The sequence below is a fragment of the Euprymna scolopes genome, chromosome 2 (assembly GCF_053919585.1).
Source record: "Euprymna scolopes isolate OS-2025 chromosome 2, ASM5391958v1, whole genome shotgun sequence".
Taxonomy (NCBI): domain Eukaryota; kingdom Metazoa; phylum Mollusca; class Cephalopoda; order Sepiida; family Sepiolidae; genus Euprymna; species Euprymna scolopes.
In genome coordinates, this window is record NC_136483.1 from 77,356,492 (window position 1) to 77,383,512 (window position 27,021).

The window sequence follows — 27,021 nt, forward strand, 5'->3', positions numbered from 1 at the left end:
AAAAGCTTGCACTCCTTCCGGTAGAATAATGTAGAATTTTTTTAATCTTTGGTACAAAAACTCATAACGAACAAGAAAGTCATTTATACTGGTACCTGACGATCTTTTATAAGTGTAAAATTCCTTAAAAGTCATGTAAGCGCGCGTGTGTTCATCTGAGGTCATCTCGTCAGCATCAGACAAGGCCAGACTATTTGCCAAGAATTTGCAGCTAATTCTACCCTATGCACAATGACCATCAACTCCCTGTATTTCCTCCTATAACAGACAACATGCTATACAACATACAAATATCTGTGCGTGAGGTCGCCAAGCTAATCAAGAACCTTGATTCCAGTAAAGCAACTGGCCCTGACGGCATTCCAGTTATAGTGCTGAAAAATCTCCAACCAGAACTTGCCCCCATACTTACAAAACTGTTTAAGCGTTGTCTTAAGAAGTGCTTTCCAACACCCTGGAAAACCTCATCAGTATGCCCTGTATTTAAGAATTCAGGTGAAAAGTCATCTCCCTCTCAGTACAGACCAATAAGTCTCCTGTGTATCATGAGTAAGTTGTTGGAATCCATATTAAATAAAGAAGTAGTCAACCACCTCAACAGAAACAACCTTCTTAGTGACATGCAATATGGTTTCTGCTCTGCAAGATCTACAGCAGATGTGCTAATGGTTATATCACATAGGATTAGTGAATCTCTTGACAAAGGCTTCCTTTCCAGGGCAATTGCTCTTGACATAGCGAAGGCCTTCGATAAGGTATGGCATAAGGGCCTACTTCACAAGATTTCCAGTTACGGTATTACTGGAAATGTTTTCTCAATCATTAAATCATTTCTCTCTGATAGGTTCATAAGAGTAGTGGTTGATGGGCAGAAATCAGAGGCCCACAGTATTAATGCTGGAATCCCTCAGGGGTCCATCCTGGGCCCAACTCTCTTCCTGATCTACATCAATGATCTCCCAAAACACATACTTAAATCATTCGTTGACATCTATGCTGATGACACGATCATCTATGGCAACACATCAAAGGCCGTAAATGACAAAGTTCTCTCTCCTCTAATCTTGAGCATGTGGTACAATGGGGTAAGAGGTGGCTGGTTACCTTTTCATGCATCTAAAACCAAACTCCGATCTTTACATCATAAACGCTCTGATCCCCATCTGGCATCAATTGAAATGGATGGCTCTAGTCTTGGGGAGGCCCCATGTTTTGACAAGCTTCTGGGTTTGACCTTTACTCCTGATCTGAAATGGAACACGTACATCAAATCTGTTGCCAGGAATGCTGGGAAAATGGTGGGATCCTTCTACCGCTCCAGAAGATATCTCACTACTGATGCAATTCTCTATCTGTATAAAAGCCAAGTATGTCCAAGGATGGAGTACTGCTGCCACATTTGGGCAGGAGCTGCTAAAAAACAGCCTATCCTGCCTTGACAGAGTACAAAATAGACTTTGTGGTTTAGTGGGGGATGCCCTTTTCTCTTCCCTGCAACCTCTCTCCCACAGGAGAGACGTTGCGAGCCTGTCTTTGTTTTATCGTTATTTCCATGGCAGGTGCTCGTCTGAACTCCAATCCCTCACCCCCCCTCGCCAATCTTTCACAAAAAACACCCGTCTGGCTGAAACTACTGTCAACAATTTTCCTTACTCTTTATCTGTGCCTAAATCATAACGTAGATTCCATGAACAAAGCTTCTTTCTTAGAACTGCACGCCAGTGGAACTCTCTGCCGCTTGCCTGTTTCCCTCCTGACTACAACTTGGATGTCTTCAAGTCCAACATAAACAAACTCCTGACAAACCGCCCCCTTAAGTAAGACACTCTATCAAAACCCCTAATATTAATGATTACTACAATACTATCTCATTGATTACTTGATAAGTGGTGACCCCCATGTAAAAAAAAAACAAAAAAACTCTGTGGACTATCTGGACGTCCTTGCTTGCTTGCCTGAATCTAGCTATTTCTTATCCATGGTAAGGATTCAGGTTGGAGCACTATAAGTTTTGGGTTTGGTTTTGGTTTCGGTTTCGATTCTAGCTGATGACCCCCAAGCCATATATTTTTTTTTTTTTTTACTTTTGAAATTACTACTATATATTGGGTACAATATAATATGTAATAATCGATTGACAATTGACTATAATAATATATATGAAATCTACATAAATTTAAATATCATATTTAGGCATATTTCACGACCGGGCAACGCCGGGCGCCCCTAGTTTTTGATATAATTAAAGGGCATGATTAAAGAAAATTGGAAGGTTCTGTTTATAAACACTGGTGATAGGAACTGACCAATAAAATGGAGCCAAATTCTGGTAGCAACCAATCAGAAATTGGAATCACTCCATAAAATACTGGACCTTTTAGAATTTCGGCACATATAATTTTTTGTGTCCACACGAGAAAGATCTTTGCTCTTCATCTGCAAACTTTTAAAGTTCAAGACTTATGCAGGTTAGTTACCCATCGAAAACTCTATTTTATTATCTTAGAACTTATATAGATTAGCTATCCACCAGAAACTCTATTTTTGCATCTCAGGACTTATACAGATGGAAACTCTTCTAAAATTATACACTGGAAACTCTTCTAAAATTAAAGATGGCTTTCAATTCAAAAGTTTTTCTATAGTTTTTGTTCTATTTCTATTTCAACTTACTTGTGGTTGGTTGTCGTCATCCGGTTACGTGGGTCAGAGGATTTTTCTAAATATTTCAGCTGTGTGCATTGTCTGGTGATTTCAATTTTTCATCCTTTCAGAACTGTTCCTAGTACTCCTACAATTATTGGTATTAAAGTAACTTTCATTATATTCCATATTCCTTCAGCTGTTTGCCAAGTTCCATGTATTTGCATAGTTTTCCTTTCTACTTGATCTTCATGTTTTTGACTATTATCACATCTTCTCAATTAGATGCATTTCTTCATTTGCACTCCCATGTCCCAGAGGATTTTACAGTTTTCGTTTTCCACTACTGTCTCCAGTTTGTGTGCATGTGCCATCTGTCCATATATTCAAGGTGAGGATCTTGCATAGTTCCCAGTGGACTGCCTTCCTTATACAGTCAAGTCTGTTTTTTCTATTCCCTTTGCAATATTTTGCTGCATTCGGTTACAATATAATTTACCATTCCGTCTCTTTGTCCACAAAGTCTACATTTACTATTTTCCTAGGTTTTATCTATCTTGGCTTTTATATAGTTTGTTCTGATCACATTGTTTTGTGTGGCTGTAGGTAGTAGCAATTCTGCTTCTCTGTTCGAGTGTCCTTTTTGCAGTCATGCTCATGTATTTTTGTGTATTTCTTCTTTGTTTAGTCTTATGCAAGGTATATATAGTTGCTTCTCTTCCCATTTTTGTTTCTCATCTTTGCAAATCGCCTGATGCTATCGGAACAGCCGTTTACCATTAATGTCTTGCGAGCAATGAACGTTGGCCATCTCTGGAATTTGAGTGGCAATACGCCTCCCCAAGATTTCAGTATTATCAGCACCTTTCCAGCGGAGGTTTGATCAGTGCTCTTCGTCTTTCTGCTTCTTGGTCATTCCATCTTCCTTGTCTCTTCATGGCTATTTTGTGTGGTGTTAGCTGAAACTGGTGTCACCACATGTGTGTGTTTTTATTAAGAGAGAGGATGTCAGAGTATGTAGGTTTCTGTCATTTTCAATTCCTTTGTGGTCTTTTTTACCTCTTCCTCCTTCTCTTCTTCTTAATATTATTGTATATTTACTAAGAATTTTCATACAAGTCATCATCAGTGATTGCATACTGAAAATAACTCGTGTTATTTTTCAAAGTCTAAGTAGCAACAAGTCTCCCCTAGATTATTATTATTAACGTTGTTGTTATTATTATTATTATTATTATTATTATTATTATTATTATTATTAGACGTTTTAGCCTGTTCGAACATGCTTTTCCTCACATATCCACACCCACATGTACGCATGCACATATGCACACACACGCACGCATATACACATCCTCATACACACACACACATGTACGCACACATACGCACACAAGTATGCACACATGTGAAACGTCACTTCCCCTGAAAGGAATTCTAGACATGCGCAGTCAGAACACTCACCCCGATATAAAAGTCCACAACACTATTCAACTTCCTCTTTCTTCCCTTTTGCCTGGTTTCGTCAACCAGGCAAGTTCGGCGTTCATAGCTCTTGATTTGAAGACTTTTCCACGTGGACAACTGTTATCATGAACGCACGGTTTTGCTGAGGCAAACACTCCCTTTCTATTTCCCTCACTACATGCGGGACGGCCATTTTCTCATCCTCAACATCATTCCTTTCTTTTCCACGCATGTAGTCGTCAACGCCTGAATGAACACGTGTTACACCTAAACCATTTTATTTTCGACAGAAAATAAACGATATGTTTATTTTATCCAGCAATTGAGTTTTTGTTTCCTTCATTCCATTCGTTTCATTATTTTCTTTTGTAGCGAGTTAGGATATTTATATCCTGGTCTGCAACAGATTTTAAAAATGAGCAAAACGTACAAGGAATGCTTTATATCAAATTTATGATTGAATATGGTTAACCTTTTGCTTATTCTTGCATTAAATAAATCAATAAATAATATTAATCCCTAACTGTGCATCGACTGACACCATAATATTAGTTCGTTCTATCTTATCAGACAAAATTTCAGCCAGATTGGCTCAGTAGTTTCCAAGAAAATTTCTAGAGTAAATATAGTATTGTGATGACTAATCCTTATTAACCCTTAACTTTGCATAGAACAGATACCATAATACTTAGTTTGTTGCCCCTTAATATAGCAAAGGTCCATACAAAGTTTTCCAAATTTTCTATCATTATTTTCATGGCAAATGTTCGACTGAACTCCAATTTATGGTTCTTCCTTTGCCAAACTTTCACAAAAAAAACAAACTTAACTAGCTATAACCCCTATATACGATTTCCCCCACTCTCTGTCTGTGCCCAAATCTAAATGCAGATTCCATGAACAAAGTTTCTTTCCCAGAACTGCCCGCCTGTATTTACCTGGGAATTGTTCCGCTGGCCTGCTTCCCAGTTGAATACAACATAGTAGCCTTCGAATCGAATGTAAACAACTTCTTGTTGAGCCATTTCCATAAATAATCAGCTCCTACCCAATTTAGACCATTAACAATTACTTTACTACCACCTTACATTCATTAACCCTTATCCTCGAGTTGTGATCGCGCCTTGATAAGTGGAGACTCCCAAGAAAAAAAAAGGTGTATCTCCTCCAAGACGCAAGGTTGCAAAGCGTCGTGAGGTGTTGCTTTCCGTGGTTTTAGCTGGTAAAAATAGCTGCCTAAGGGCCAAAATTGTAACAAATTGGAATTTGGCATGCATGAGTCGACTAAACGTGTTATTTGTATGCATGTGCAAATATACAACTATACGTTAAAGTTAGTTCATTTTTAACTATTTCTTGTCCGTGGTCCATCCTCCCAGGCTTTGCCTTCCCCCTTTAATATGGGGTTAGTTTATTGCTAATCACCTGAGACATCACTACCGCAGAATGCTGATGGAGCTTCTCAGACATTTTTCTTCTTCTCGTGCACTGGCTTTTTCAAATCCCAGTTTCGGACCTGTGTATCACATCCTACTACTGTGGGAAGAGGATAAAAATCTTGATGCAGTGTCAAGATGTTTATCATAATGGTGTTTGTGTAGATCCACAGTGTTGATGAGGCTTTGTCTTCAATTTCAATAGAAAACGATTAAAAATAAGTCACGTATAGCCATTTTGTTACTGAATCTCAAAAAAAAACAAAAAAAAAACTATTTTTGTCGATAAGAAAGCTTTTATCTTTAAAATGACTCAAATGGTTTTGCACTTAATGGGGGTGAGGGAATGATCGGCAAGGGTAAGGGTTGATCCAAAGTCGATTTGCTACAGATTAACAATTAAAAAATTGTCCTCGTCCGAATCTCCACAATTGATGCCGATCATCAACGTTTCATCCTTGAGGTCAAAAAAAAAAAAAAAAAAAAAAAAAAAACGAAGCAAAAACAAGAAGAGATCCAATCTGAAAATGTTATTAAAAATTAAAACATGCACGGGTGCCTCTAAAACCTGAAAAGTAACTAAATATTTGAGACAAAAACGAGAGTGAAAAATTTTTAAGCCATTTTTTTTTTAATTTCTCAATTTCCAAAATTTCAACTGACAACTCGTGATCAGTAGTCACAGTTCAAAGCATAAATTAGATTAATCTCATCTATTATTGACTATTACATCAAACTATTAAATTATAATCAACCAGATTTATTTTTAAACTAGTTGTATATACCCGGTGTTACCCGATCGAAACATATTGCTGGGCGGAGAGATTAGTTACATACTATTTAAGATACACCGAATATCCTAACTTGTTACGAAAAGTGACCACATGTTGGATTTAGGGAAGCATAAAACATGCCCATCTTGGTCTATGAAAATCAAACACGAAGTAACTCTCATAGCTTAAATAAATAAGCTTACTTTCAGTTTTAAACGCAACTTTTGTCAGCTATTAATAATTGAAAAATATTAAATAGAGGGAGGGATAGATGACGACACGAAAGCCGCGCTGATCAACTTAAATCAGTCCAAAGCTTTTGATAGGGTCGACCATCGTTTCCTGGCATCTGTCTTAGAGGCCGCTGGTTTTAAACCGGACTTCTGCAAGTGGATCTCCGTGATGTATCGACAGCCCACAGCCGTTGTGCAAGTCAACGGAAAGCACTCGAAACCCTTTGTTATCTCTCGGTCGGTTTGTCAGGGGTGTCCGCTGTCGCCCCTGCTCTATGTCCTGGCTTTGGAGCCCCTGCTCCGCAAGCTAAGACGTGGGGAGGCAAATTCGGCCCTGCACGGAATTGCAATATCCGGTGGCTCAGCCGCCAAGGTATCCTCGTTCACCAATTATGTCACGGTCTTTGTGTTGAACTTCAGAGACATCGAGATTGTGTCGGAGGCGCTCGCTCAGTACGAAAGAATTACAGGGACCAAGATAAACCGCAGCAAGTCGGTAGGACTACAGTTGGGCGCCTGGAGTGGCAACGCAAACCTCCCGGCACCCTTCAGCTGGACGGATGGCCCGGTTTGGATCCTTGGCATGTGGTTCGAACCGGGTCTCCAGCTTAACAAAAATTGGTTGGAAGTACAGTCAAAGGTGGAGGCTGCAGTCAATTCGTGGCTTCCTAGGAAACTTTCCTTAAAGGGTTGAGTTGAGGCGTGTGCCACTTACGTCTTTCCTCTCATCCTTTACTGACTCGACGTACTTCCCCTGCCTGCACAACACCTAACAGCTCTTGTCGAACTCTTATCCTCGCTTCTTTGGGCAGAGGAAGACACTGGGTGAGCAGACAGGTCTGTATTCAACGTCCGTGTGAGGGAGGCTTGGGAATGCCGGACTTGAAGTGTCATCGAGACGCTGAGAGGCTGGCCTTCCTGAGCCACTATATGCAAGCTGACCAACCATGACACCCCGTGGTTACTGCCGCTTTCCCCAACCTCGTTCTCGACCCTTCTATCGAGAGCCATCACAGGCCACGGGGAGAATCTGCCTACATGAAAGAGTGCCGAGCTGCACTAAAACGACTACCAAGGTCCAGCGACCTTGTGACTGCTACCCATAGGGAACTCCACAGGGATTTAGTGAAGGGGGCCGCCGACGAGCCGCTATGCGCGTGTTTGGGTTGGCAGCAGAGTGAGATCCGCTCCGCGTGGAGCTGGGCGCCAGGTTCGAGTCATCTGAACAATTCGGAGTTCTCTCTGACCTGGCTATTGGCCTGAAATACACTTCCACTCAACAATATACAATGCAGTTCCAGGTTTTTGGAGTCGCTTGATTGTCCCCGTTGTGGGACAATGGCCGTAGAAACGACTGATCATGCTTTCTTCGATTGCCGCGAACTCCACCGGTACTGGTCGTATGTCAGTGAGGTGACGACTCGCATCGATCCTGAGCATCATCGCCCAATTACCATATCCAATGTCATGGACAATGTGAGACCGCCGTGGGACCGGGAAAGACAAATAGTCTACTTTACGATCCTGGCCGTGGCGAGAATGGTGAATTGGACGTCGCATCTGCAAGGTTGCCGGGGAGAGGGGGGGTGTTGTCTTTTTCTGATCAGGATCTGATCGCTTTCTTTAAACACCAACTACAGGTGAAGATCAGATGTGATAGAAGAAGGCTGCATCGCGCGGCATTTGACAGAAGATGGATACATATAGCAAGTCTGTGTGTACGAAGAGGAGCCAAATTTGAATACGTGTTCCCCGCCTAGGTGTGGAACACGCAGTTCCATAAAGTAAAATTAAACAAGTAGCCTCTCAGTTAGCTGAGTATGTGTTCCATCCCTCCCCAATTAAGAAGCCTCCAAGATCCCCACCCCCTCCTTCTTGCAATTTTTGTTTTCACCCCCTCCTCTAAATTTCACCCATCTTGGAGAGAAAGAAATACAAACTAACCCCCATTCCTTACCCACAAAATTTTCTTTTCTCCATTTACCCCCATCTAGAGGGAATCCCCACTTAGAGACTGACACGCAGAAGCGAGGTTCCTTTTACAAACTTAGTGGAACTGGCAGTCTATCAAGTAGACGGGGTTGGGAGGGTCCTACTAATCACCTTTTTTTTTTCTCCCCCCCCCCACTCCACGCCCTCAGCACAAATGAATTATTGTACCATTTTTATTGTTATCTTTTTTTTTTTTTTTTTTTTACATGTCAATAAAAAATTTTTTTAAAATTGGGAGTTAAGTAGGACGTCCCCCAGTATGAAAGGGTGAATGCGGTATTATGGTGAAAGAAGATACTAGCTGGGAGAAACTTTTGATTTTGTTTAGTTCTGGAGTGACAAGGATGACCAACAACACCCACAATCCCCCCTTTTGAGTTGGCCATGTGCCTAAGTTTTTTGTTCATTGTTGATTTTCAATGTATTTTTAACATGAATAAAGGATTTAATATCTCAAAGTGTAGTATCTGTTCCGGCAGATACTGCGAGCAAAGACCATATGTGGGGGTAACCCCACATATCAGACCATTGCTCTTGTAGCAATGAGTTATTGGTCAATGTCGGGGAAACCCTTCACACCAATTGTCACTATCCAGTTCCCTTACTCCCCAGGGAGCTGATCCCCATTTCCCCTTCACTCTCCACATTAAAAAACTCAGTGGGGAAGCAAATAAATACAAACCCCACAAAGAAGACCATTGCTCTTGAGCAATCAGTTATTCGTCAATGTAGAGGAAACCCTACATACCAATTGTCACTATCCAGTTCCCCCTCACGGGAGCTGGTCCCCCTCCCCTTCGCTATCCATATTAAAAAACGGCCTTGTGCCTAATTTGCTCAGTAGGGAAGAAAATAAATACACAGTTTTGGTCAATATAGGGAAAACCCTTCATACCAATTGTCATTATCCAGTTCCCTCTCAGGGGAACTGATCCCCCTCCCTTAACTCTCCACGTTAAAAAAAATGCACATTCTGCAAATATCAGTCGCACTGTGTGTGTGCGTGTGTGTGTGTGGGGGGGGTGTTTGAGATGGGCTGAGAGTGTGACACAATCAATGCTCAGTTTATCTATGTCCCCTAAAGCTCTCTTGATCTGGTCCAAGCCGCAACTTGTATTTGACTGTATCCAACTGAAAACTGTCCTTAACTGTCATAAACTCAAGACTGCCTGTAAACTATCCCTAACTATCGTAAACTGTCGCAAAACCCATTACCACTCCTAAAACTAACTCTAAACATATTGACCTCCATTGTTCAATCTCTTGTGTTCCTGTTACTGCCACACCTTGATTAACAATCATATTTTAGTTTCCTTTGTGTGCGTTGGTGATTAACTTCCTATAACTTTGTTTTGCTGATAAACTTACGTTCTCTTTTTTAATTTCTAACAATTTGAGGGGGTGGACGTAGATAGTATCACACGTTCAGACAAGTTCAATAATACAATTTTCTTTTCAGGGTCATTACGAGACTGTTCCTTACCAGTGACTATATAGTTAGCTATTTCTTTAAATTAGTTGCTGGTAAAATTTATTTTTGTATGGATTAACTTTGTCATTCTTCCTAGTATCGCCTTTATCTCTACAACATAACAAGCGAATAAAAATATAAATAATTTCCTAACATCAAAACAATTCCTTTGTCTTCTCTTCACCTCTTCTTCAACCTCCTTCCTAATTGACCGGACAAAAGATCTGTTATATTTTGATACCAAATCAGTAAATCATTTTTATCACGTACAGATGAGAACAATAACACAGAAACGCATTGACACAAACAAGAAAGTTTAGTGAACTGCACCAAAAATAAAGTAAGAAAAACAAACCTTTGAACCAAAAAAAAAAAAAAAAAAAAAAAAAACGAAAGAAAGAAAATATTTCAATATCAGATAAGTTGTTTTACTTAAACCGGAAGTTTACATGATACATTTTCATCTTCTTCATTTGCTGCAAATGTTTTTAACGTAAAAAAGAACATCGTTTTTTGTTGCAAAATATCTCATAAACAACAACGGCTCAAATATGATTTGCCTCATCCGGATCATCTTCCTATTGTTTCTATTCATATCTTTAGGGGCGACTCAGTTAGAAAATGCCCCACATTATAACGAACTCGTTTCCAGATTCTCACATAGTTTGATCCAAAATTGGACTTCTCAGATTGTCGATTTTCAATCGATTCTAGAATCGAGGGATTATTTGGATTATCAGCGGAAAATCTTCGGAAAATACTCGACTAATCCATCCCTCATCGACGCTATTCGCAAATTGTCACTGTTTGACGTTTGCACTTGGTTTGACCCCGGCGTTTCCCACAGATGCTGCACTGATCTCCGGGTGGTTTTAATGTCACTTCTCTCCAAAGAAATGTGGGCCATAAAAAGTAAGTAAATACCAGTTCTGCGTTTCTTGGAAAAGGTATTACTCCATCCTGGACTTCTGTTACGTAGGCTACGACAATCTTCTAGGAGTATAGCAATAGAAAAGGGGTTCTAGTTTATTTAGCCCTGGAAACAGTTCTATATAGAAAACCTTTCTTCTACTATTGCCCTTCGCTTGTGACTACTAACGGATTTCAGCAAATTGTACTATTTGATTTCTGGTCCTCCCAGTAGTGGTTCTGTGGGAACATGCCAACCGGATGCTAACGTCTCCAGCATAAAAGACAAAATAAAAAATCTTCGTTTGCACATGGCTCCACGCATCGCTTCCGTTTGGAAAAAGAAAAATAAGAAACCACAAAAAGAATTATGAACCAATGGCAGAGCTCCCCGCCGAAAATAAAGGCCTAAATTATCACAGCCGCTGGGAGCCGGTTTACGACTATAAAAGGAGGGGACCAGAAAGAAAAGGAGGAGAGATTCGCCTAGCTGCGTCAGTGAACGCACGGACAGTCTTCCACCCGACCTAAAGAAATGAAAAAGAAAAGAAAAGGAGATTCGCCCAGCTGCGTCAGTGAACGCACAGACATTCTTCCACCCGACCTAAAGAGATGAAGAAGAAGAAGAAGAAATAAGGCACCAGTGAACTGAAGCCAACTCCGCTCTCACGTTATAAGCCGAGACGCCTTCAATTCTAACAATGCCTATCTTACACAAACCAAAGAAGAAAAACACAGGAGGCAAAAACGCCGCGCTGCTAGCTTGATAAATGTAGTCGTCGCTCTCCAGTTAAAAGCCTGACACATATCACCGAAGTAGCACGGCTGGCCGCCACTTACCACCCCCGTCGTCTAAAAAGATAAGTACGCTTTGTTTAATTATACTATCCCCACAGAAGTTAATTCCTTATCAATGCATACACACGCTGGACTACTATTCTCAATTTTCCTACAACAATTATTTCTCTTCCCACGCGCGAACAAACAATAGTGACCCGAACTTCAGATGAAAACACATTTCCCTTCTTGCAACAACACCAGTCCTGCAACGAACATTGGCCACATACGCGCGGACATATTGTAACTAAAACGTTCATTTCTTTCAATAGCAAATAAACAACGTTTATCTTATCCATTAACTGAGCCTTTGTTTCCTTCAATTCCTCATTCGTTTCATTATTCTCTTGTAACGGGATTGGGATATTTATATATCCTAGTCCCCTACAAATATGGTGACCCCGCCCCTTTATTTAAATGAGATGGATGAGGTTGAACGAAGCATGCATACACACCTACAAACATTCTAGGAACACTTTACCTCTTCTAAATGAAACTATCCAAAAAAAAAAAAAAAAAAAAAAAAAAACCTCCTCAACCTCCTCAACCTCAAAAAAAAAAAAAAAAAAAAAAAAAAAAACCCTCCGAGTCATAAATGGTGAACCAACCAACGAACTAACCCACCAACAAACAAACCAACCAACCAACCAACCAACGAACCAACCCACCAACGAACCAACCAACGAACCAACCCACCAACGAACCAACCAACCAACCAACCAACAAACCAACGAACCAACCAACAAACCAACCCAACCAACCAACGAACCAACCAACCAACCAACCAACCAACCAACCAATCCACCAAAATCCTCTCGGGCACTCTCGGAATAGCTCCGCTATTTCGGGTGGCGATGTGTGTGGGAACATGCCAACCGGATGCTAACGTCTCCAGCATAAAAGACAAAATAAAAAATCTTCGTTTGCACATGGCTCCACGCATCGCTTCCGTTTGGAAAAAGAAAAATAAGAAACCACAAAAAGAATTATGAACCAATGGCAGAGCTCCCCGCCGAAAATAAAGGCCTAAATTATCACAGCCGCTGGGAGCCGGTTTACGACTATAAAAGGAGGGGACCAGAAAGAAAAGGAGGAGAGATTCGCCTAGCTGCGTCAGTGAACGCACGGACAGTCTTCCACCCGACCTAAAGAAATGAAAAAGAAAAGAAAAGGAGATTCGCCCAGCTGCGTCAGTGAACGCACAGACATTCTTCCACCCGACCTAAAGAGATGAAGAAGAAGAAGAAGAAATAAGGCACCAGTGAACTGAAGCCAACTCCGCTCTCACGTTATAAGCCGAGACGCCTTCAATTCTAACAATGCCTATCTTACACAAACCAAAGAAGAAAAACACAGGAGGCAAAAACGCCGCGCTGCTAGCTTGATAAATGTAGTCGTCGCTCTCCAGTTAAAAGCCTGACACATATCACCGAAGTAGCACGGCTGGCCGCCACTTACCACCCCCGTCGTCTAAAAAGATAAGTACGCTTTGTTTAATTATACTATCCCCACAGAAGTTAATTCCTTATCAATGCATACACACGCTGGACTACTATTCTCAATTTTCCTACAACAATTATTTCTCTTCCCACGCGCGAACAAACAATAGTGACCCGAACTTCAGATGAAAACACATTTCCCTTCTTGCAACAACACCAGTCCTGCAACGAACATTGGCCACATACGCGCGGACATATTGTAACTAAAACGTTCATTTCTTTCAATAGCAAATAAACAACGTTTATCTTATCCATTAACTGAGCCTTTGTTTCCTTCAATTCCTCATTCGTTTCATTATTCTCTTGTAACGGGATTGGGATATTTATATATCCTAGTCCCCTACAGTTCTCACAGGTTTTCTACAAGGTTGTGAGATGACTTTTTTCCATGGTCACGTTGGCCTTTACACATTCACTGATCTCATGACTAGCAGGGCTACTCGAAATTGCCCGGGGGGAAAAAATATAAAATTACTACTATTCCTCTTTCTTCTTTTTGGTCCAGCCCATTCTAAACATACAAAGTCGGCGTAATGAAAATAAATCTGTGAAAAAAAAAAAAAAAAAAAAAAATCACAGTTGCTTCCCAATGGTATCTATTTACTTTTTATGTCAATTTTAATTAAAAGCAATTTATCTACTTAACTGCCATGTCACACTTAGTTAAATATTACTACATTATTACATATTCCACAATTCATTGATGGTCCTGGATATGACCTTAAACTATATCCAGTAGTGAGGCCCCAGCTTGCGGGCTTTGGGGTGGGTGGGGTGGAGCCACCCTTTAATTGCCATTGCTCCCAGGTCCACTCTGACCCGGAGTGGTAGTACCTGTTAGGGTCCCAGCTATGGGTTAAATAGAATCCAACTTAAAAAAACAACAAATATATTCTATTAAAAAATTTTCTTCAAAATCTTTGGATTTGGCATTAAATAACGTGGAAAGAGTTGATATGCCGTAAAACAAAAACAAGCAACCAACCAACGATTCATTGATATCTGCCACTTATTGTAACAAGTTGCAGTTACTCCCCCTGATTCCATGTTGTTTTTTGTTAAAATCTAATGTGCAATTTATTTCGAAAAATATTTTCATTAATAATTAAATTTTTACTTTATCGTTTTTTGTAATTTTTGGATATGTTACAAATTTTGACATGACAATTAAGTAGATAACATTGGTTTTAATTGAAATTCAATGTTTTGACTTTTTGCTAACGAAGTTTCACATGTCTCCTTGCAGTGACTTACTCTACAATACAAAATCATTTTTATATAATGGCTTGAATTAAAGTTTAAAATGCAAAAGTCAATTGCTATGGTTCAGTTGTGCTCTAAACATAAACATTCATTTCGAACGCACCCCCTGCTTTATGAAAGAACCTACTGTCCATTTCATACTTGTGCAGTGATAAAACTTCTTAAATGCACTTGTAATGTTAGGCTGTATAAAGGTGTTAACTTTGGTCAAAATCGAACTGTTTCTTTAATCATTTTTTTCGATTATCGATTTTTGATACTTATCGAAGGCATTCGGATACAAAATATATCTAAGAACACTCCCAGACACATAAAATACATTTGTGTGAAATTTAAAAAAAATCGACCAGCCGTTTCTAAGTCCACTGGGAATGAACTCACACACACCACACACACACACACACACACACACACACACACACACACACACACACACACACACATAAAGTGCTTTTCACATATAATTAGAGATACATCCAGAGTTATGCTGAGTTAAAAAAAATACCAACTTTGTGAGTATTTTGTGTTGTGTATTTTTCTAGTTTTAGCTGGACATACAGAGAGATATTTGCTTTTTTATATAATATATTAACAAGGTTATCTGGCGTTTCTCAGGCCATATAAAATTGAAGTTATTAAAAGAAGTTAAATAATGTGTATAACATGTTTATATTAAAATTTTCTCTCTTTCTCTCTCTCTCTCTCTCTCTCTCTCTCTCTCTCTCTCTCTCTCTCTCTCTCTCTCCGGTCATCTCTGTACCTTTCTCTATCTTTCTTGGAGCTATTCCTTTTACATGTAATACTGTAATCTATCATTTATTACTCCTGGACAACACCGAAACGAACAACACCAAATATTATTAAGGGGTTACATAACACTGCCAAAACTATGGCCCAAATTACCGTATGAAGAGAAATGATATTAATAATGAAAATTTATATACTACCAGAGAGGATAGCCTCATGATCACAGAAGAGATACTGTTAGATATTGGCAGGCAACGCCGGAAAAAAAAAACATTCAGTGGGTTGCATATGTGCAACTGGATTCAAATGTTAAGAATTTGGTATTTCCATTTATTGTCTAACAGAATGCATAACTTGACTCAAAAATATTTCAGCAGATATAGGTCAACGATTGAAACAATAGAAAATAATACAGATTCCACTGGAAAGAATATGATTATGAATAAAATCGTCACAGACACGAAAAGTCAGTCAGAGAGATAAGGCTGCAGCATATGTTACCACTTCTTCATCACCAGCCAATTGTCTAACCCACGCCCCCGCCCCATGCCTTTTAGTAAACGTCAAAACAAGAATAACAAATTGTCACAGAAAAGCTGATTTGTCGGAGTAATATAAAAACAATAATATATTTTTGTAGATCAACTGTGCTGTGATTTTTACTTTGCTGTCAGAGTGTGTATATATATTAACATTATATAGACTGAACAAAGGCATTTTGAACAACCTGTCACAGTGAATATGTAAGAATACTACATTATCACTTTTACCAAAAAAAAAAAATGAAGGAGAGAATGTCTGTGAAGATGATCTCATGATGACAAAAGGGATACTACACTACCCACTCCAGCCCCCCCCGTTCTAATACAAGATGATGATGATAACTTTTGGTGTGATGATTTCATGACCAGAGAATAAATAATACATTATTCATATTAATAAAAAAAAAGGAGATAATGCTTGGAAGGATGGTTTCAAGACAGCAAACCGATACTACACTACTCCCCCCTCTCCCAAACAAAGTCATGATAATGATCTCATGACCCCCCCCCCGCCCAAACCATAATTTGAAGGAAATGATGTCGTTTCTGGAAGATTCTGATGAATGTCTCAGCAGTTTTATCAAATTAATACATCAATACATTGTTTTTATTGAAAATTATTACATAATAACATTGTTACAACTACTAAAACAAGGAGGAACTGATTTTTTTTTTTACTCACGTTCACCCCAAACAAGGCATATCATCACTTGGATGTAAGGGGGTAAGGGACTACTAATTGGGACCATGCCTAAGAAAGATTAACAAGATATTGGTTTACATTACATTTAAACTTCTGAATTTCAGTTCAGTCAAGGAAGCAGGTAGCAAAAACTGAATTCCAAAGTCTACCTGTTCGAGGGAAAAAGCTCTTAGAATAGAAAGTTTTCTGGCATTTAGAAACCTCAACAATAAAGGGGTGTGATTTGTTGCTAGGCGAGTTTGTTGAGGATATGCACGTCGAGAGGGTACAAGTACAATGAGTTCAACGGAGCACATTCCATTAAAATATATTGTAAAACATTGCAGCGATGGGACAGGGGTTAGAGCTTAGTTGACAAAGCGAAACATTAGATTGGAGACTCTTTTTTGGACCCCATCCAAGAGGGAGAGACCAGTGGTAAATGCACCAGTCCAGATGCAGCAGCATTACTCTATGCAGAGGTGGATGCTGGCCTTGCAGAGGTGCAAGATACTCTAAGGTGTGAGTAGTTTTCTAGCACAATAGAGGGAGCCCACCTTCCTTGCAGCAGCCTTCGCAATGTCCTCAATGTATTTGTTCCAGTTCATATTTCCTGTGAATTTTAAGCCGAGGAATTTGAAGGAAGAATTTTCAGGTAGGGAGTTATTTGTTGTGGTTGGAGAGGCTTCTTGTAATTGTTGAAGGAGATGTTGTCATGACAACAAAACTGGCACTGCACTACTACCCCACAAAAGAAACTCCTGGCAAACCCTGGTAGTATAGTCTCATGATCACGAGAAAATACTACATTATCACTACTACTAAAAAAGGAGGAGATAATGTCTGGGAGCATGATCTCATGACAACAAAACTGACACTACACTACCGCACTTCAGCAAGCAAAAAACTGTTGGTAAACCCTAGGAATATGATCTCATGATCACAGGACAGATACTACATTATCACTACTATCAAAAAAAAGAGGAGATAATGCCTGGGGGGATGTTTCATAAAAGCAAAACGCACACTACACTACTGTCCTCCTCTTCAAAACAGCTGCTGACAAACACTAGGAGTATGGTCTACTGACCAGAAGACAAATATTACATTATCACTAGTACCCCCCCTCCAAAACAAGAACGATATAATACCCACGAGGATGCTCTCATGATGACAAAATGCACACTATACACTACCCCCCCCCCCCAGAATTGTTTTAGATTTTAACTTGACATACGAACGGACATTTGCCCTTTATATAATAGATAACCTGGTTCGTAGAGTCTTTTGTTTATTGGTTGGATAAGTGGGAATTTTTCTTGGGGTACCAATCCAGAACCACGATCACCTTTGCATCTGAATTGAACTTTAAATTTATGATTTTGGTACAGATCTTAGTGGGGAATTTGACTTTAGCCTACCGGTTTGTCTTATTCTCCATAATGATTGCGTATATGTTTTCCAGAGTGACTGAACGTAAAAATCATTTTATTCGTCATCATTTATTTCCCTAACCTTCGCTTTATCGACGAAATAATACAACAAAATAATAATACAATTTTTTTTTGTATCGATTCCTCTTTCTTTCAATACTCATGCATGTTATCCAAAATAGGATAGCACACAAAACGATGACCGCCTGTGTGGGAAAGATATATCCGAACATAGGGTCGCTAAAGAATTTTGTATTAATCTGTTCTGCGAAACGATTTTTAATGTTTAAATTGAAAAGATAATTAAAAAAGGGGGGAAAAATTACCAAAGAAACTTTATGAACAACTAGAAAAATAAACCATACTTAAGTTATTATTTTATTTGTTCTTTGTTTTTTCAGTGATAGACTCATGTGGAAAAATTCCCAGCGGAATTTTCTTTGGTGATGTTTTTTTCCCTGGATCCTTTGACGAGTGCCTCAGTATTGCAGCTATTACAAATGATGGCCACAAGCATTTCAATCCAAAATATTGTCAAATTGGCATTCACCTTCCTATGGCGAGAACTTTGGTAAGGCATTAAACCATATTCATCCCATTCATCTTTTTTGTAAGGTTTTCCTTTTTTTCATTCCTCATCCTTGCTAAAATTGCCACCACGTACATCCCTTCATTTTCCCAACGATTATGATTCAGCATGCATAAATTAATGGTCAATAACGTCACCTTCTGATGGAAACCTTCTGTCTCATAAGACAATGGAATTTTGCATTTGATGGAGCACTGCAGCATCGGCTGTGGCTATACAGTTTGAAGCTGGAGTTGACTCTCTGGATGCAGGTCTGGGCACATGATAAGATGACCTAAGTTTTCCTAATTGCCAGAGTCTCCCTCTCGACATTTCAGGCAAAATCCAACGGAAACGTAAGTCGATACAGTCAAAGACAGTGCAGCTGCAGGAGTTGCCGGAAAAGTGTTGCAGTACATCACCAACCGCCTATCGAGAGGCCAAACCGGATTTTTGTCAAGATTTAACGTCAGCATAATAATAATAATAATAATAATAATAATAATAATAATAGTATTAATAATACTGATAATTATACCGCAAGTGTTTATTTTGAGAATGTTGGAAAACTAAATAATGTTGTGAAATATTTTATTAAATGATTAAAGTAATTTTTTTGTTGTTGATGAGACTTTCGATATAGACACATTTTTTCAAAGAAAACTGTTGTTTATTAAGTTTTTTTTTTTAATTTTTCTGGTGGTATTAACCTGGAAGGGTCAGCTATCCACACAACTGTCTATACCACCAGACGTATCTATTTTACTCTCTACAAGGAGCGTATCTTTTCTAGGTTAATAGCACCAGGAAAATGAAAAAAAAAAAAAAAAAAAAAAACTATTAGTCACTATCTTATGTAACTTTAGAACGCTATTTTAGACACATTTAGTCATTATAATAGAATCCTATATTTCATCCTAGGAGCAACATCATCACAATCGAAACTATCTTTAGAAGAAGTACTTCCTATTTTTCCCTCTAAATATCAAGTCCTCCTACCACCCCCAATCATCACCCGGAGGAATTCTGCACCTTTGACAGATATGAGGTTTCACCCTTCGTAACTGGATCATAAACTCATAGACATAGCATAATCCTTCCATTTTCTGATTAAAGTCTCCCCAGAATAATTCTGCTCTTTCTGATTGGTGAGCTCTGACCATTCCTATATTCCAAATTAATGGAATTCACATGCTAAACGAACGTAAATGTACCATTCAAATATGGTGTCACAATGATACCTACTTTTGCCCTCTAAGTAAATTTCTGTGTTCATTTTCTTACATTTTACGCCATCATTTTGTATTTCCTCTCTTTCTCTCTCCCTCCCATCTCTCTCTGTATATATTCTTCCCAACACTCTATCTCTCTCTTTCTCTCTCTTGCTTGCTCTCTCTCTCTCGCTCTCTCTATCTCTCTTGCTCTCTCTCTCACGCTTTTTTCATTTCCTTTTCATGTCGAAGAAAAAAAGTATTTCATGATGATGCCGAAGATAAAATAACAAAGATTTATTACTACTTTCTCTTGCTCGCTCGCTTTGTACATTTGTTCCAGTAATTATATTTTTTTAAACATAGTTACGTTTTTTTTTAAATGTACTTTATTTAAATATACTTTATTTAAACCTGCATAATCTGTTACGATCGTTTCCGATTTAAAAATAAATGTTTCAGCAATATCATCTACTGGATTCGTACTATTTATGTTGTTTGAATTTAATGTTTTTTTTAACATATGTGAAATATTCACATTTTAAAAATGTTAAACTAGTATTATAGTTAACTATATTTATGTTTATTCTCCCCCCCCCTTATAATAAAAATATATAAAAATATGTAAACTTTTTTATTAATTGATTTTTTATTTTTTAATTGCATATCTTTTCAAATAACTATGTTGATTTAAGTTAATATGTTATATATTTTGTCAAACTGTTTAGATATTTTAAAAATATATTTATTTACGAAAACATGAAAAGAAAGCAATGAATGTGTCACATTTTTTTTACAGTTTTAGCAATTTCAAAAAGGTGAATGTGCAACAGAAAATACTTTAACAGTTTTAAATTGTGAATATTATATATATGTTAAAAAAACATTAAATTCAAACGACATAATATGTACGAATCCAGTCGATGATATTGCTGAAACATTTATTTTTAAATCATAATCAAAACATTTATTTTTAAATCGTAATAGATTCCAGACTGATTCTCAAGCATGCGCACACGTCAACTTTTGGTGGTGGTGGGGGCAAATTTGTACATTAGGTCCACCACCACAATTTTCTTTAAAATGACGACTTTTATCGGCTTTCGACTATGCTGATTAAGAAAATCTTATTCAAATTTTGCGGAGACAAGTACTTATAAAGATATAAAGACCTGTATTGTGCACTGTAATTTACTGGCTGTCAGGTTTGCATGCACGTGTGATAACCAAATTTACTTCTCTTCTACCAACACTGCCACCCCCTTACAGGTGGGTATGCTGACAACGATTATCATGGTTAAATTTGGGGGAATTATTCCCCCCCCCCAGGGAGTTTTCTAATATGAAAGCCATTCTTTACATGAGGATGTTGGGGGTGTCTATTTCAAACCCCGTTCTTTAGATGGGGAGGTTGGTGGTGTCTATTCCAAACGCCGTTCTTAACATGACAATACTCAAAGAAGTGAAGTGAAAAAGTTGTAATTGTTTTGTTTTACGCATTAAAAAAAGACAACATAAAACTGGAATTTAATTTAATACTATTGGTTGAAGAGTTGAAAAGAAGAGGAAGCCTTGAACAACAAACGGAAACAGCTAGGACTGCTACCACTGATTTCGAGAAGGGGAGGCAGGCTTCCACCAGGCAACGCTGGTTAACAGGTCCTGTTAGTCATTTAATAAAATATTCCGTAACATTATTATTTGGTTTTCCAATATTTTCAAATTAAATATGAAATAATGTTTTCAAAGATGTAACAAAACTTATTCTGTTTATGACTGTTTAGCTCTCGATGTGCATCTAATATGGAATAGATTGAAATTCAAGTGAGAAATTTTCAATAAAAACTACACATATTTTTACATGTATTCAGCTACTAGCTATTACCTTAAAGTGCATCCATTGGTGGGATCTCAATTTTGTCCGATTCTAGCATCGGCCTTTCAGTTCCACAACAAGAGTTCCCTATCAAATCTTTTTCTTTTGACAAAATTTTCTTCTGCAAAACAAAATCCATATCTGTTCATTTCAAATTTCTTACTTCAGTTTAGGAAACGTTTAACCTCAGCAGTACTTTCTAAGGTTATCTTCAATGAACACCGTCTTATATTGGCAGATGGAGTTATATCTACCCAGTTTGGTCGCTTTTCCAATGAAGGATTCTTGACTGTTTGACATTTGATAGTGTCATGTGAACACAATGTTTTACAAACTCCAAGTTCTTTTAGTGTCTATCTGATGGCGGAAGCGATGATGGTTTAGAGACATCATATATCACAACATTGTTTCCTTTTGAATTCAAATTTTGTATAGATTGACCTAATGTTGTGATGACCTTTCATAGTGATAGTGATAGGGATTTATGAGAGTATTTGTCAGAATCCTATCTATGAGTGAAATAGAAATTATCATTTTTAGATTATTTGCTTACAAAATATATGTATATAAATAAAATTAACCTAAAAATGTAAATGACCCAACGACTGTTGATATGCTGTAAAACTCAACTTCTAAACAAGGACAAATAACAGTATCTAGGGAAAACATACCTGAATTGATTTGACAAATCTTTCAAAAAGCTCCAAAGATTTGTATGACCCAAAGCCTTGGTGGTATTTACAGCAGCTTTAGTTCAGATGTTTCCCCCCCATTCAAAAGCTGCAACGCTAGTTCTAGATTTTTGCTAACGACATTTTCCCTACTCGGAGCCATTACTTTCTCCCTCTGACTACTGACTGAGTTTGCTTTCTCTGACTTCAAACTCTTGACTAACTGATACGTGGATTTTAAGCTAATTTGTTACGTCATTTTGTTTCTGTTCTAACATTCTTTTTTTATCAAGTTAACATTTTTGTTTGTGCTCTCATTACCTGCCTAATGTCTCAGCAAGTTGTATCACTTATGGTTTCTGAAGATTCCCTATTGAGAATTGAACCTATAACTGGTAGGTAGCATTCACATCTATTGGCCGATACTTCTATGTGTGTTGGTTCAGTCTGAAATATCAAGGAATGTTACAGGCCAGAATGTGTAACAGAACGTGAACGTACGTATGAAAATGCCGAGCCGAGTGCAAAGAAATAGACTATAAAAAGAGCATGTTCAGCACATTTAAGATCATGTTCGAGAGCACTTTAGAGTGATGTCACAGTCGTAATGAGAAGTCATGCATGGCAGGAGAATAAGGAAGATAAATGTCGTTGTTACAAAAAAAAACAGGAGTTGAAGTACTTTTCTCTTTCCTATTCTTTCTCTCCTTTGTGACTGAGTCTGCAACATGTGGGTCTAGTGTGTAAACGTGTGTGTAATGGTACAAAAGTACAATGCTCGAAAATGTTGTAACCATTTACCGTCACCGTTACAGAAAGTATCTAACTCCTGATACAATCCTCTACACGTACAATGGTCGGATACTTCCTGAAATGGACTACTACTGCCACATATGCAGAGGTGCTGCTCAGAGCATTCTTCCCTGCTTTAACAGATTACAAAACCGACTTTGAAATCTAATGTGTGAAAGGGTGGGGATTGATCTATTGCTAAGTTTGGACCGTTCTATTGTTAAAAAAGTAACCGACTCCTGATGCAATTGTCTACTTATATACGAGGGGCATCTCAAAGTAATGCCTCCTATTTTTATTTCGCCCAAATGAATCAGAGGGAATTGCAAATTGCATTGTTATAATGATTGAACTTATGCATTCATGACCTAAAAGTTTCATCTCTCTGTTGCAGATATTGACGGTGTGAGGTTCTAAGAAAGCAATCCCTGTCATGGACGTCCGTTAGAAGCAGAGATGTGCCATCGAATTCGTGCAAAAGTGCATTGCGAATGGTGGTGACTATGTATAAAAATGAATTTTTGAGCACAAAACGTCGCTTGTTTTAATGGTATCATTTCTGTCTTTGTAGCTCCTCAACCTTTTGAGTTAAAAAAATAGGAAACTTTACTTTTAGAACAACCCTCATATGACAAAGCACGCTCTGGACGTGCATGCAAAACCATTGTTTATCGCTGGCAATAGTGCATCAAGAATGGTAACGATTATGTAGAAAAATGAATTATGGAGCACAAAAGGTCTCTCGTTTTTAATGTTCCCACTCCCATCTTCGTAGCTCTTCAACTTTTTGAGTGAAAAAAATAGGAGGCTTTACTTTTGGGACGATCCTCATAAGTCATATATTTCCTAAGATGGAGTACTGTTGTCACATTTGGGGAGGTGCCGCTCAGAGCATTCTTCTAACCTTGGTAGGCTACAAAATATATGCCTATAAAACAAATTAATCTAAAAGCAATCATACAAATATGTACAGATTCAGCATAAAATGACCGAACGACGGTTCCCATATCGTAAACCCATACAACCAGCCAACTAACTAAAGTTAAAATAGGTTATTGAATTTTTAAAAAAATTGTTCAGCAAAGGTTTCAAATTACATGTTATGAACTAGATTTGAAGTCGATCATTTAGCATATATTTGAGCAAGAGTATCGACAAAAGTATGTACAATAACTGTGCACCAGCATCAATCGTGATCAACGTTATATAACCTTCGACGGGAGCATGATTTTTGCTTGCTTCTCCTTCAAGTGAACCAAAGTCAACGACGTTCTCCAGACATCCCACTCCCATTTCTCTTCAGGTGCGCTAATACATACCCGAAGAAAGATGACAATTTTAATAACGTAAAACATATTTTAGTTAACTAAATGGATGTACATTTTACCTTAGCTAAGAGTTGGTTTTGCTTACGTGAGTATTCTAAAGGCTTATACCTAACATGATCTTACCCCTTATATATATATATACGAGGGGTGTGCAATAAATAATGCCCCTGACCCACTTCCCATAGGAGTAGAGCAACGAAACTTGGCACAGTTATTAGTCTTTCTCTACATAGGAACCACCCAGAGTTATGCATTTCTCCTATCGTTTGATGCAGCTCTGGAGACCGTTTTTGTAGAACACCCCAAGTTGATCCTCCAACCACGACGTGACTTCAGAAATCGAGGCTGCATCATCTAGGAAATGCTTTCCTTTCAAAAACAACTTCATGGCTGGGAAGAGGTGAAAGTCAGAGGGTGCAAGGTCAGGAGAGTAGGGAGGATGGGGAAGGATTTCATAACTACACGCCCGTGCTTCTGATCTGGTGACATGCGAGTTGTGGACCGGTGTGCTGTTCTGCAGGAGGATGGTACCTTTGCTGATCTTGCACCGCCTCTTGATTTTGATAGCTTCCCTTAATCTCCTCAAAAGTGAAGCATAATAGGCTCCTGTAATTGTGGTACCCTTTGCCAGGAAATCTGTCATCACTACACCGTCCTGGTCCCAGAAGACTGTGAGCATGACCTTGCCAGCAGAGGGCTGCACCCTTGCCTTCTTTGGAGGTCGTTAGTCCAAGTGCTTCCACTGCATTGACTGGGCTTTGGTCTCTGGATCATAGTGATGGACTCAGGTTTCATCCTGTGTAATCAGTCTTTTGAAAAACTTTGACTCATCTTCTTGGCACATCTCCAAATTCATCCTCGAGCACTTGATGCATTCTCACTTCTGGAATGGTGTGAGCAACCTGGGAATCCATCTGGCAGACACCTTATGCATATGCAAATGGTCATGGATGATAGTTTCCACAGACCCTGTACTAATCTTGACATCTTGGACTATTTGGCGAATAGTAATGAGCTGATCTTACAAAATGGCAGCCTCAACTTGCCTCATCAAGGGGGAGGCAACCAGGTCTGGGATCTGTTTCCACAGACTTCCGGCCATGTTTGAATTCACAATGCCAGCGTTTTACAAGGTGATATGATGGGGCATTATCACCATAAGTTTCTTTCATTTCATCAAAAGTCTCCTGTGGTGTGCGTCCTTTCAAATACAAAAACCGGATCACTGCTCGACATTCAACAGGCTCCATTTCACACCTGACTCAGTTCAAACACCTGTAAAACAGAAACCACAATTAGTTCAGAGCTGTAATTTGCCACATAACCCGTAAATATATAAATCATTGCACATGCAAAATTTCAGCTAGTTCAGACAACTGGAAGTGGGTCAGGGTCATTACTTATTGCCCGACCCTCGTATATATATATATATATATATATATATATATATATATATATATATATATATATAATAAAGCCGTATTTCTGTCTGTTTGTTTGTTCAAAATGTACGTCATAAATGGCATCATAGCAAAAAGAGTTTAAAAATGAGGGAGGGGTACAAAATGAAAGTAAATATTCTTGGACAACGCCGGATATATATATATATATATATATATATATATATATATATATAATCAGAGCCATATTTTACCTAGTTCATTGTTCTTAGTATGTTTCCTAACAAAGACTTCATATTCAAAACTGTTTAGTCTGCAGTTTATGCCAAACATTGGTTCATGTTCTTAAAAGCAAAAAATGTTATTTTCTATCGATTTCATCGATTTTATTATTTAATCTTGATCGATATTTTATTTTTGATTAACCATAAATAGAGGAAGGGGGGGGTGAGCTTTTCCCCTCTTACTTCCATTTACTCTCACTGTCTTCAGAGACATCAGAAATAATTTACGAAAATAAATCATAGTTATTGTAAATCATAGTTATTCCATTCGTCTACTCTTTACCTGCCACTTTTTTCATAAGTCGCTTTGTGGCTCAACAGTTAATATGTTTGGCTTTTAACCAAAACAGTGATTTGAATCTATCAGGCTGATTACATTTATTTATTTATTTCTTGTTGTAAAGAAGATTTTTATATGAGTTATGATATATCAGTTGTTTTAGAGTCGAATCAAACACTTACATGACCTACATGTTGTTTATTGAAATAAAATATCTGAAAATGTTCCTACTTCATTTTTACTTGAAAATTGCTTATTATTGGAATTAAACCATAAAAATAAAATTAGTAATACGGTGTTTAAGGACAGGAGAAGAAAAATTCCTAAGTTAACCAATTTTCCAGTGAAACACTAGTTATTATATATATCGTTACTAACTTTTAAACTGTAACTCAATCTTACTTCAAATCCATTCTCTGTAACTTGGTTAATCTAACCAATCAGATCCATCGTTACCCTTGCAAATGGAATCATATCAAGCCTTACCAATGATACCTACTCAAACGCACATTACTCACAGTAATATGCAATGTTCAGATGGGAGAGGAGGTAGGTGTGGTATTCTCATAACTATTGTTTTCTTATTTTGTTGTCAGTTTCGTTCTGGCGATAATGATTTGATAACAGTTATTAAAATTATGTTAAAACTATGATAACATCTGAGAGACCCAGTTTTACCCATGA

At 38.2% G+C, this 27,021-nt stretch overlaps 1 protein-coding gene across 1 annotated transcript in view; it reads left to right on the plus strand.

Annotated features, from left to right (window-relative positions):
• Positions 1 to 10,401: 10,401 nt before the first annotated feature.
• LOC145292716 (nose resistant to fluoxetine protein 6-like) overlaps positions 10,402 to 27,021 on the plus strand; it is a 90,710-nt gene continuing 74,090 nt past the window's right edge. The window contains exons 1-2 of the mRNA XM_080138754.1: positions 10,402 to 10,927; positions 18,329 to 18,498. Coding sequence (XP_079994880.1) covers positions 10,567 to 10,927; positions 18,329 to 18,498 — 531 coding nt within the window. The 5' untranslated portion in view covers positions 10,402 to 10,566. The remainder of the gene's footprint in view (positions 10,928 to 18,328; positions 18,499 to 27,021) is intronic.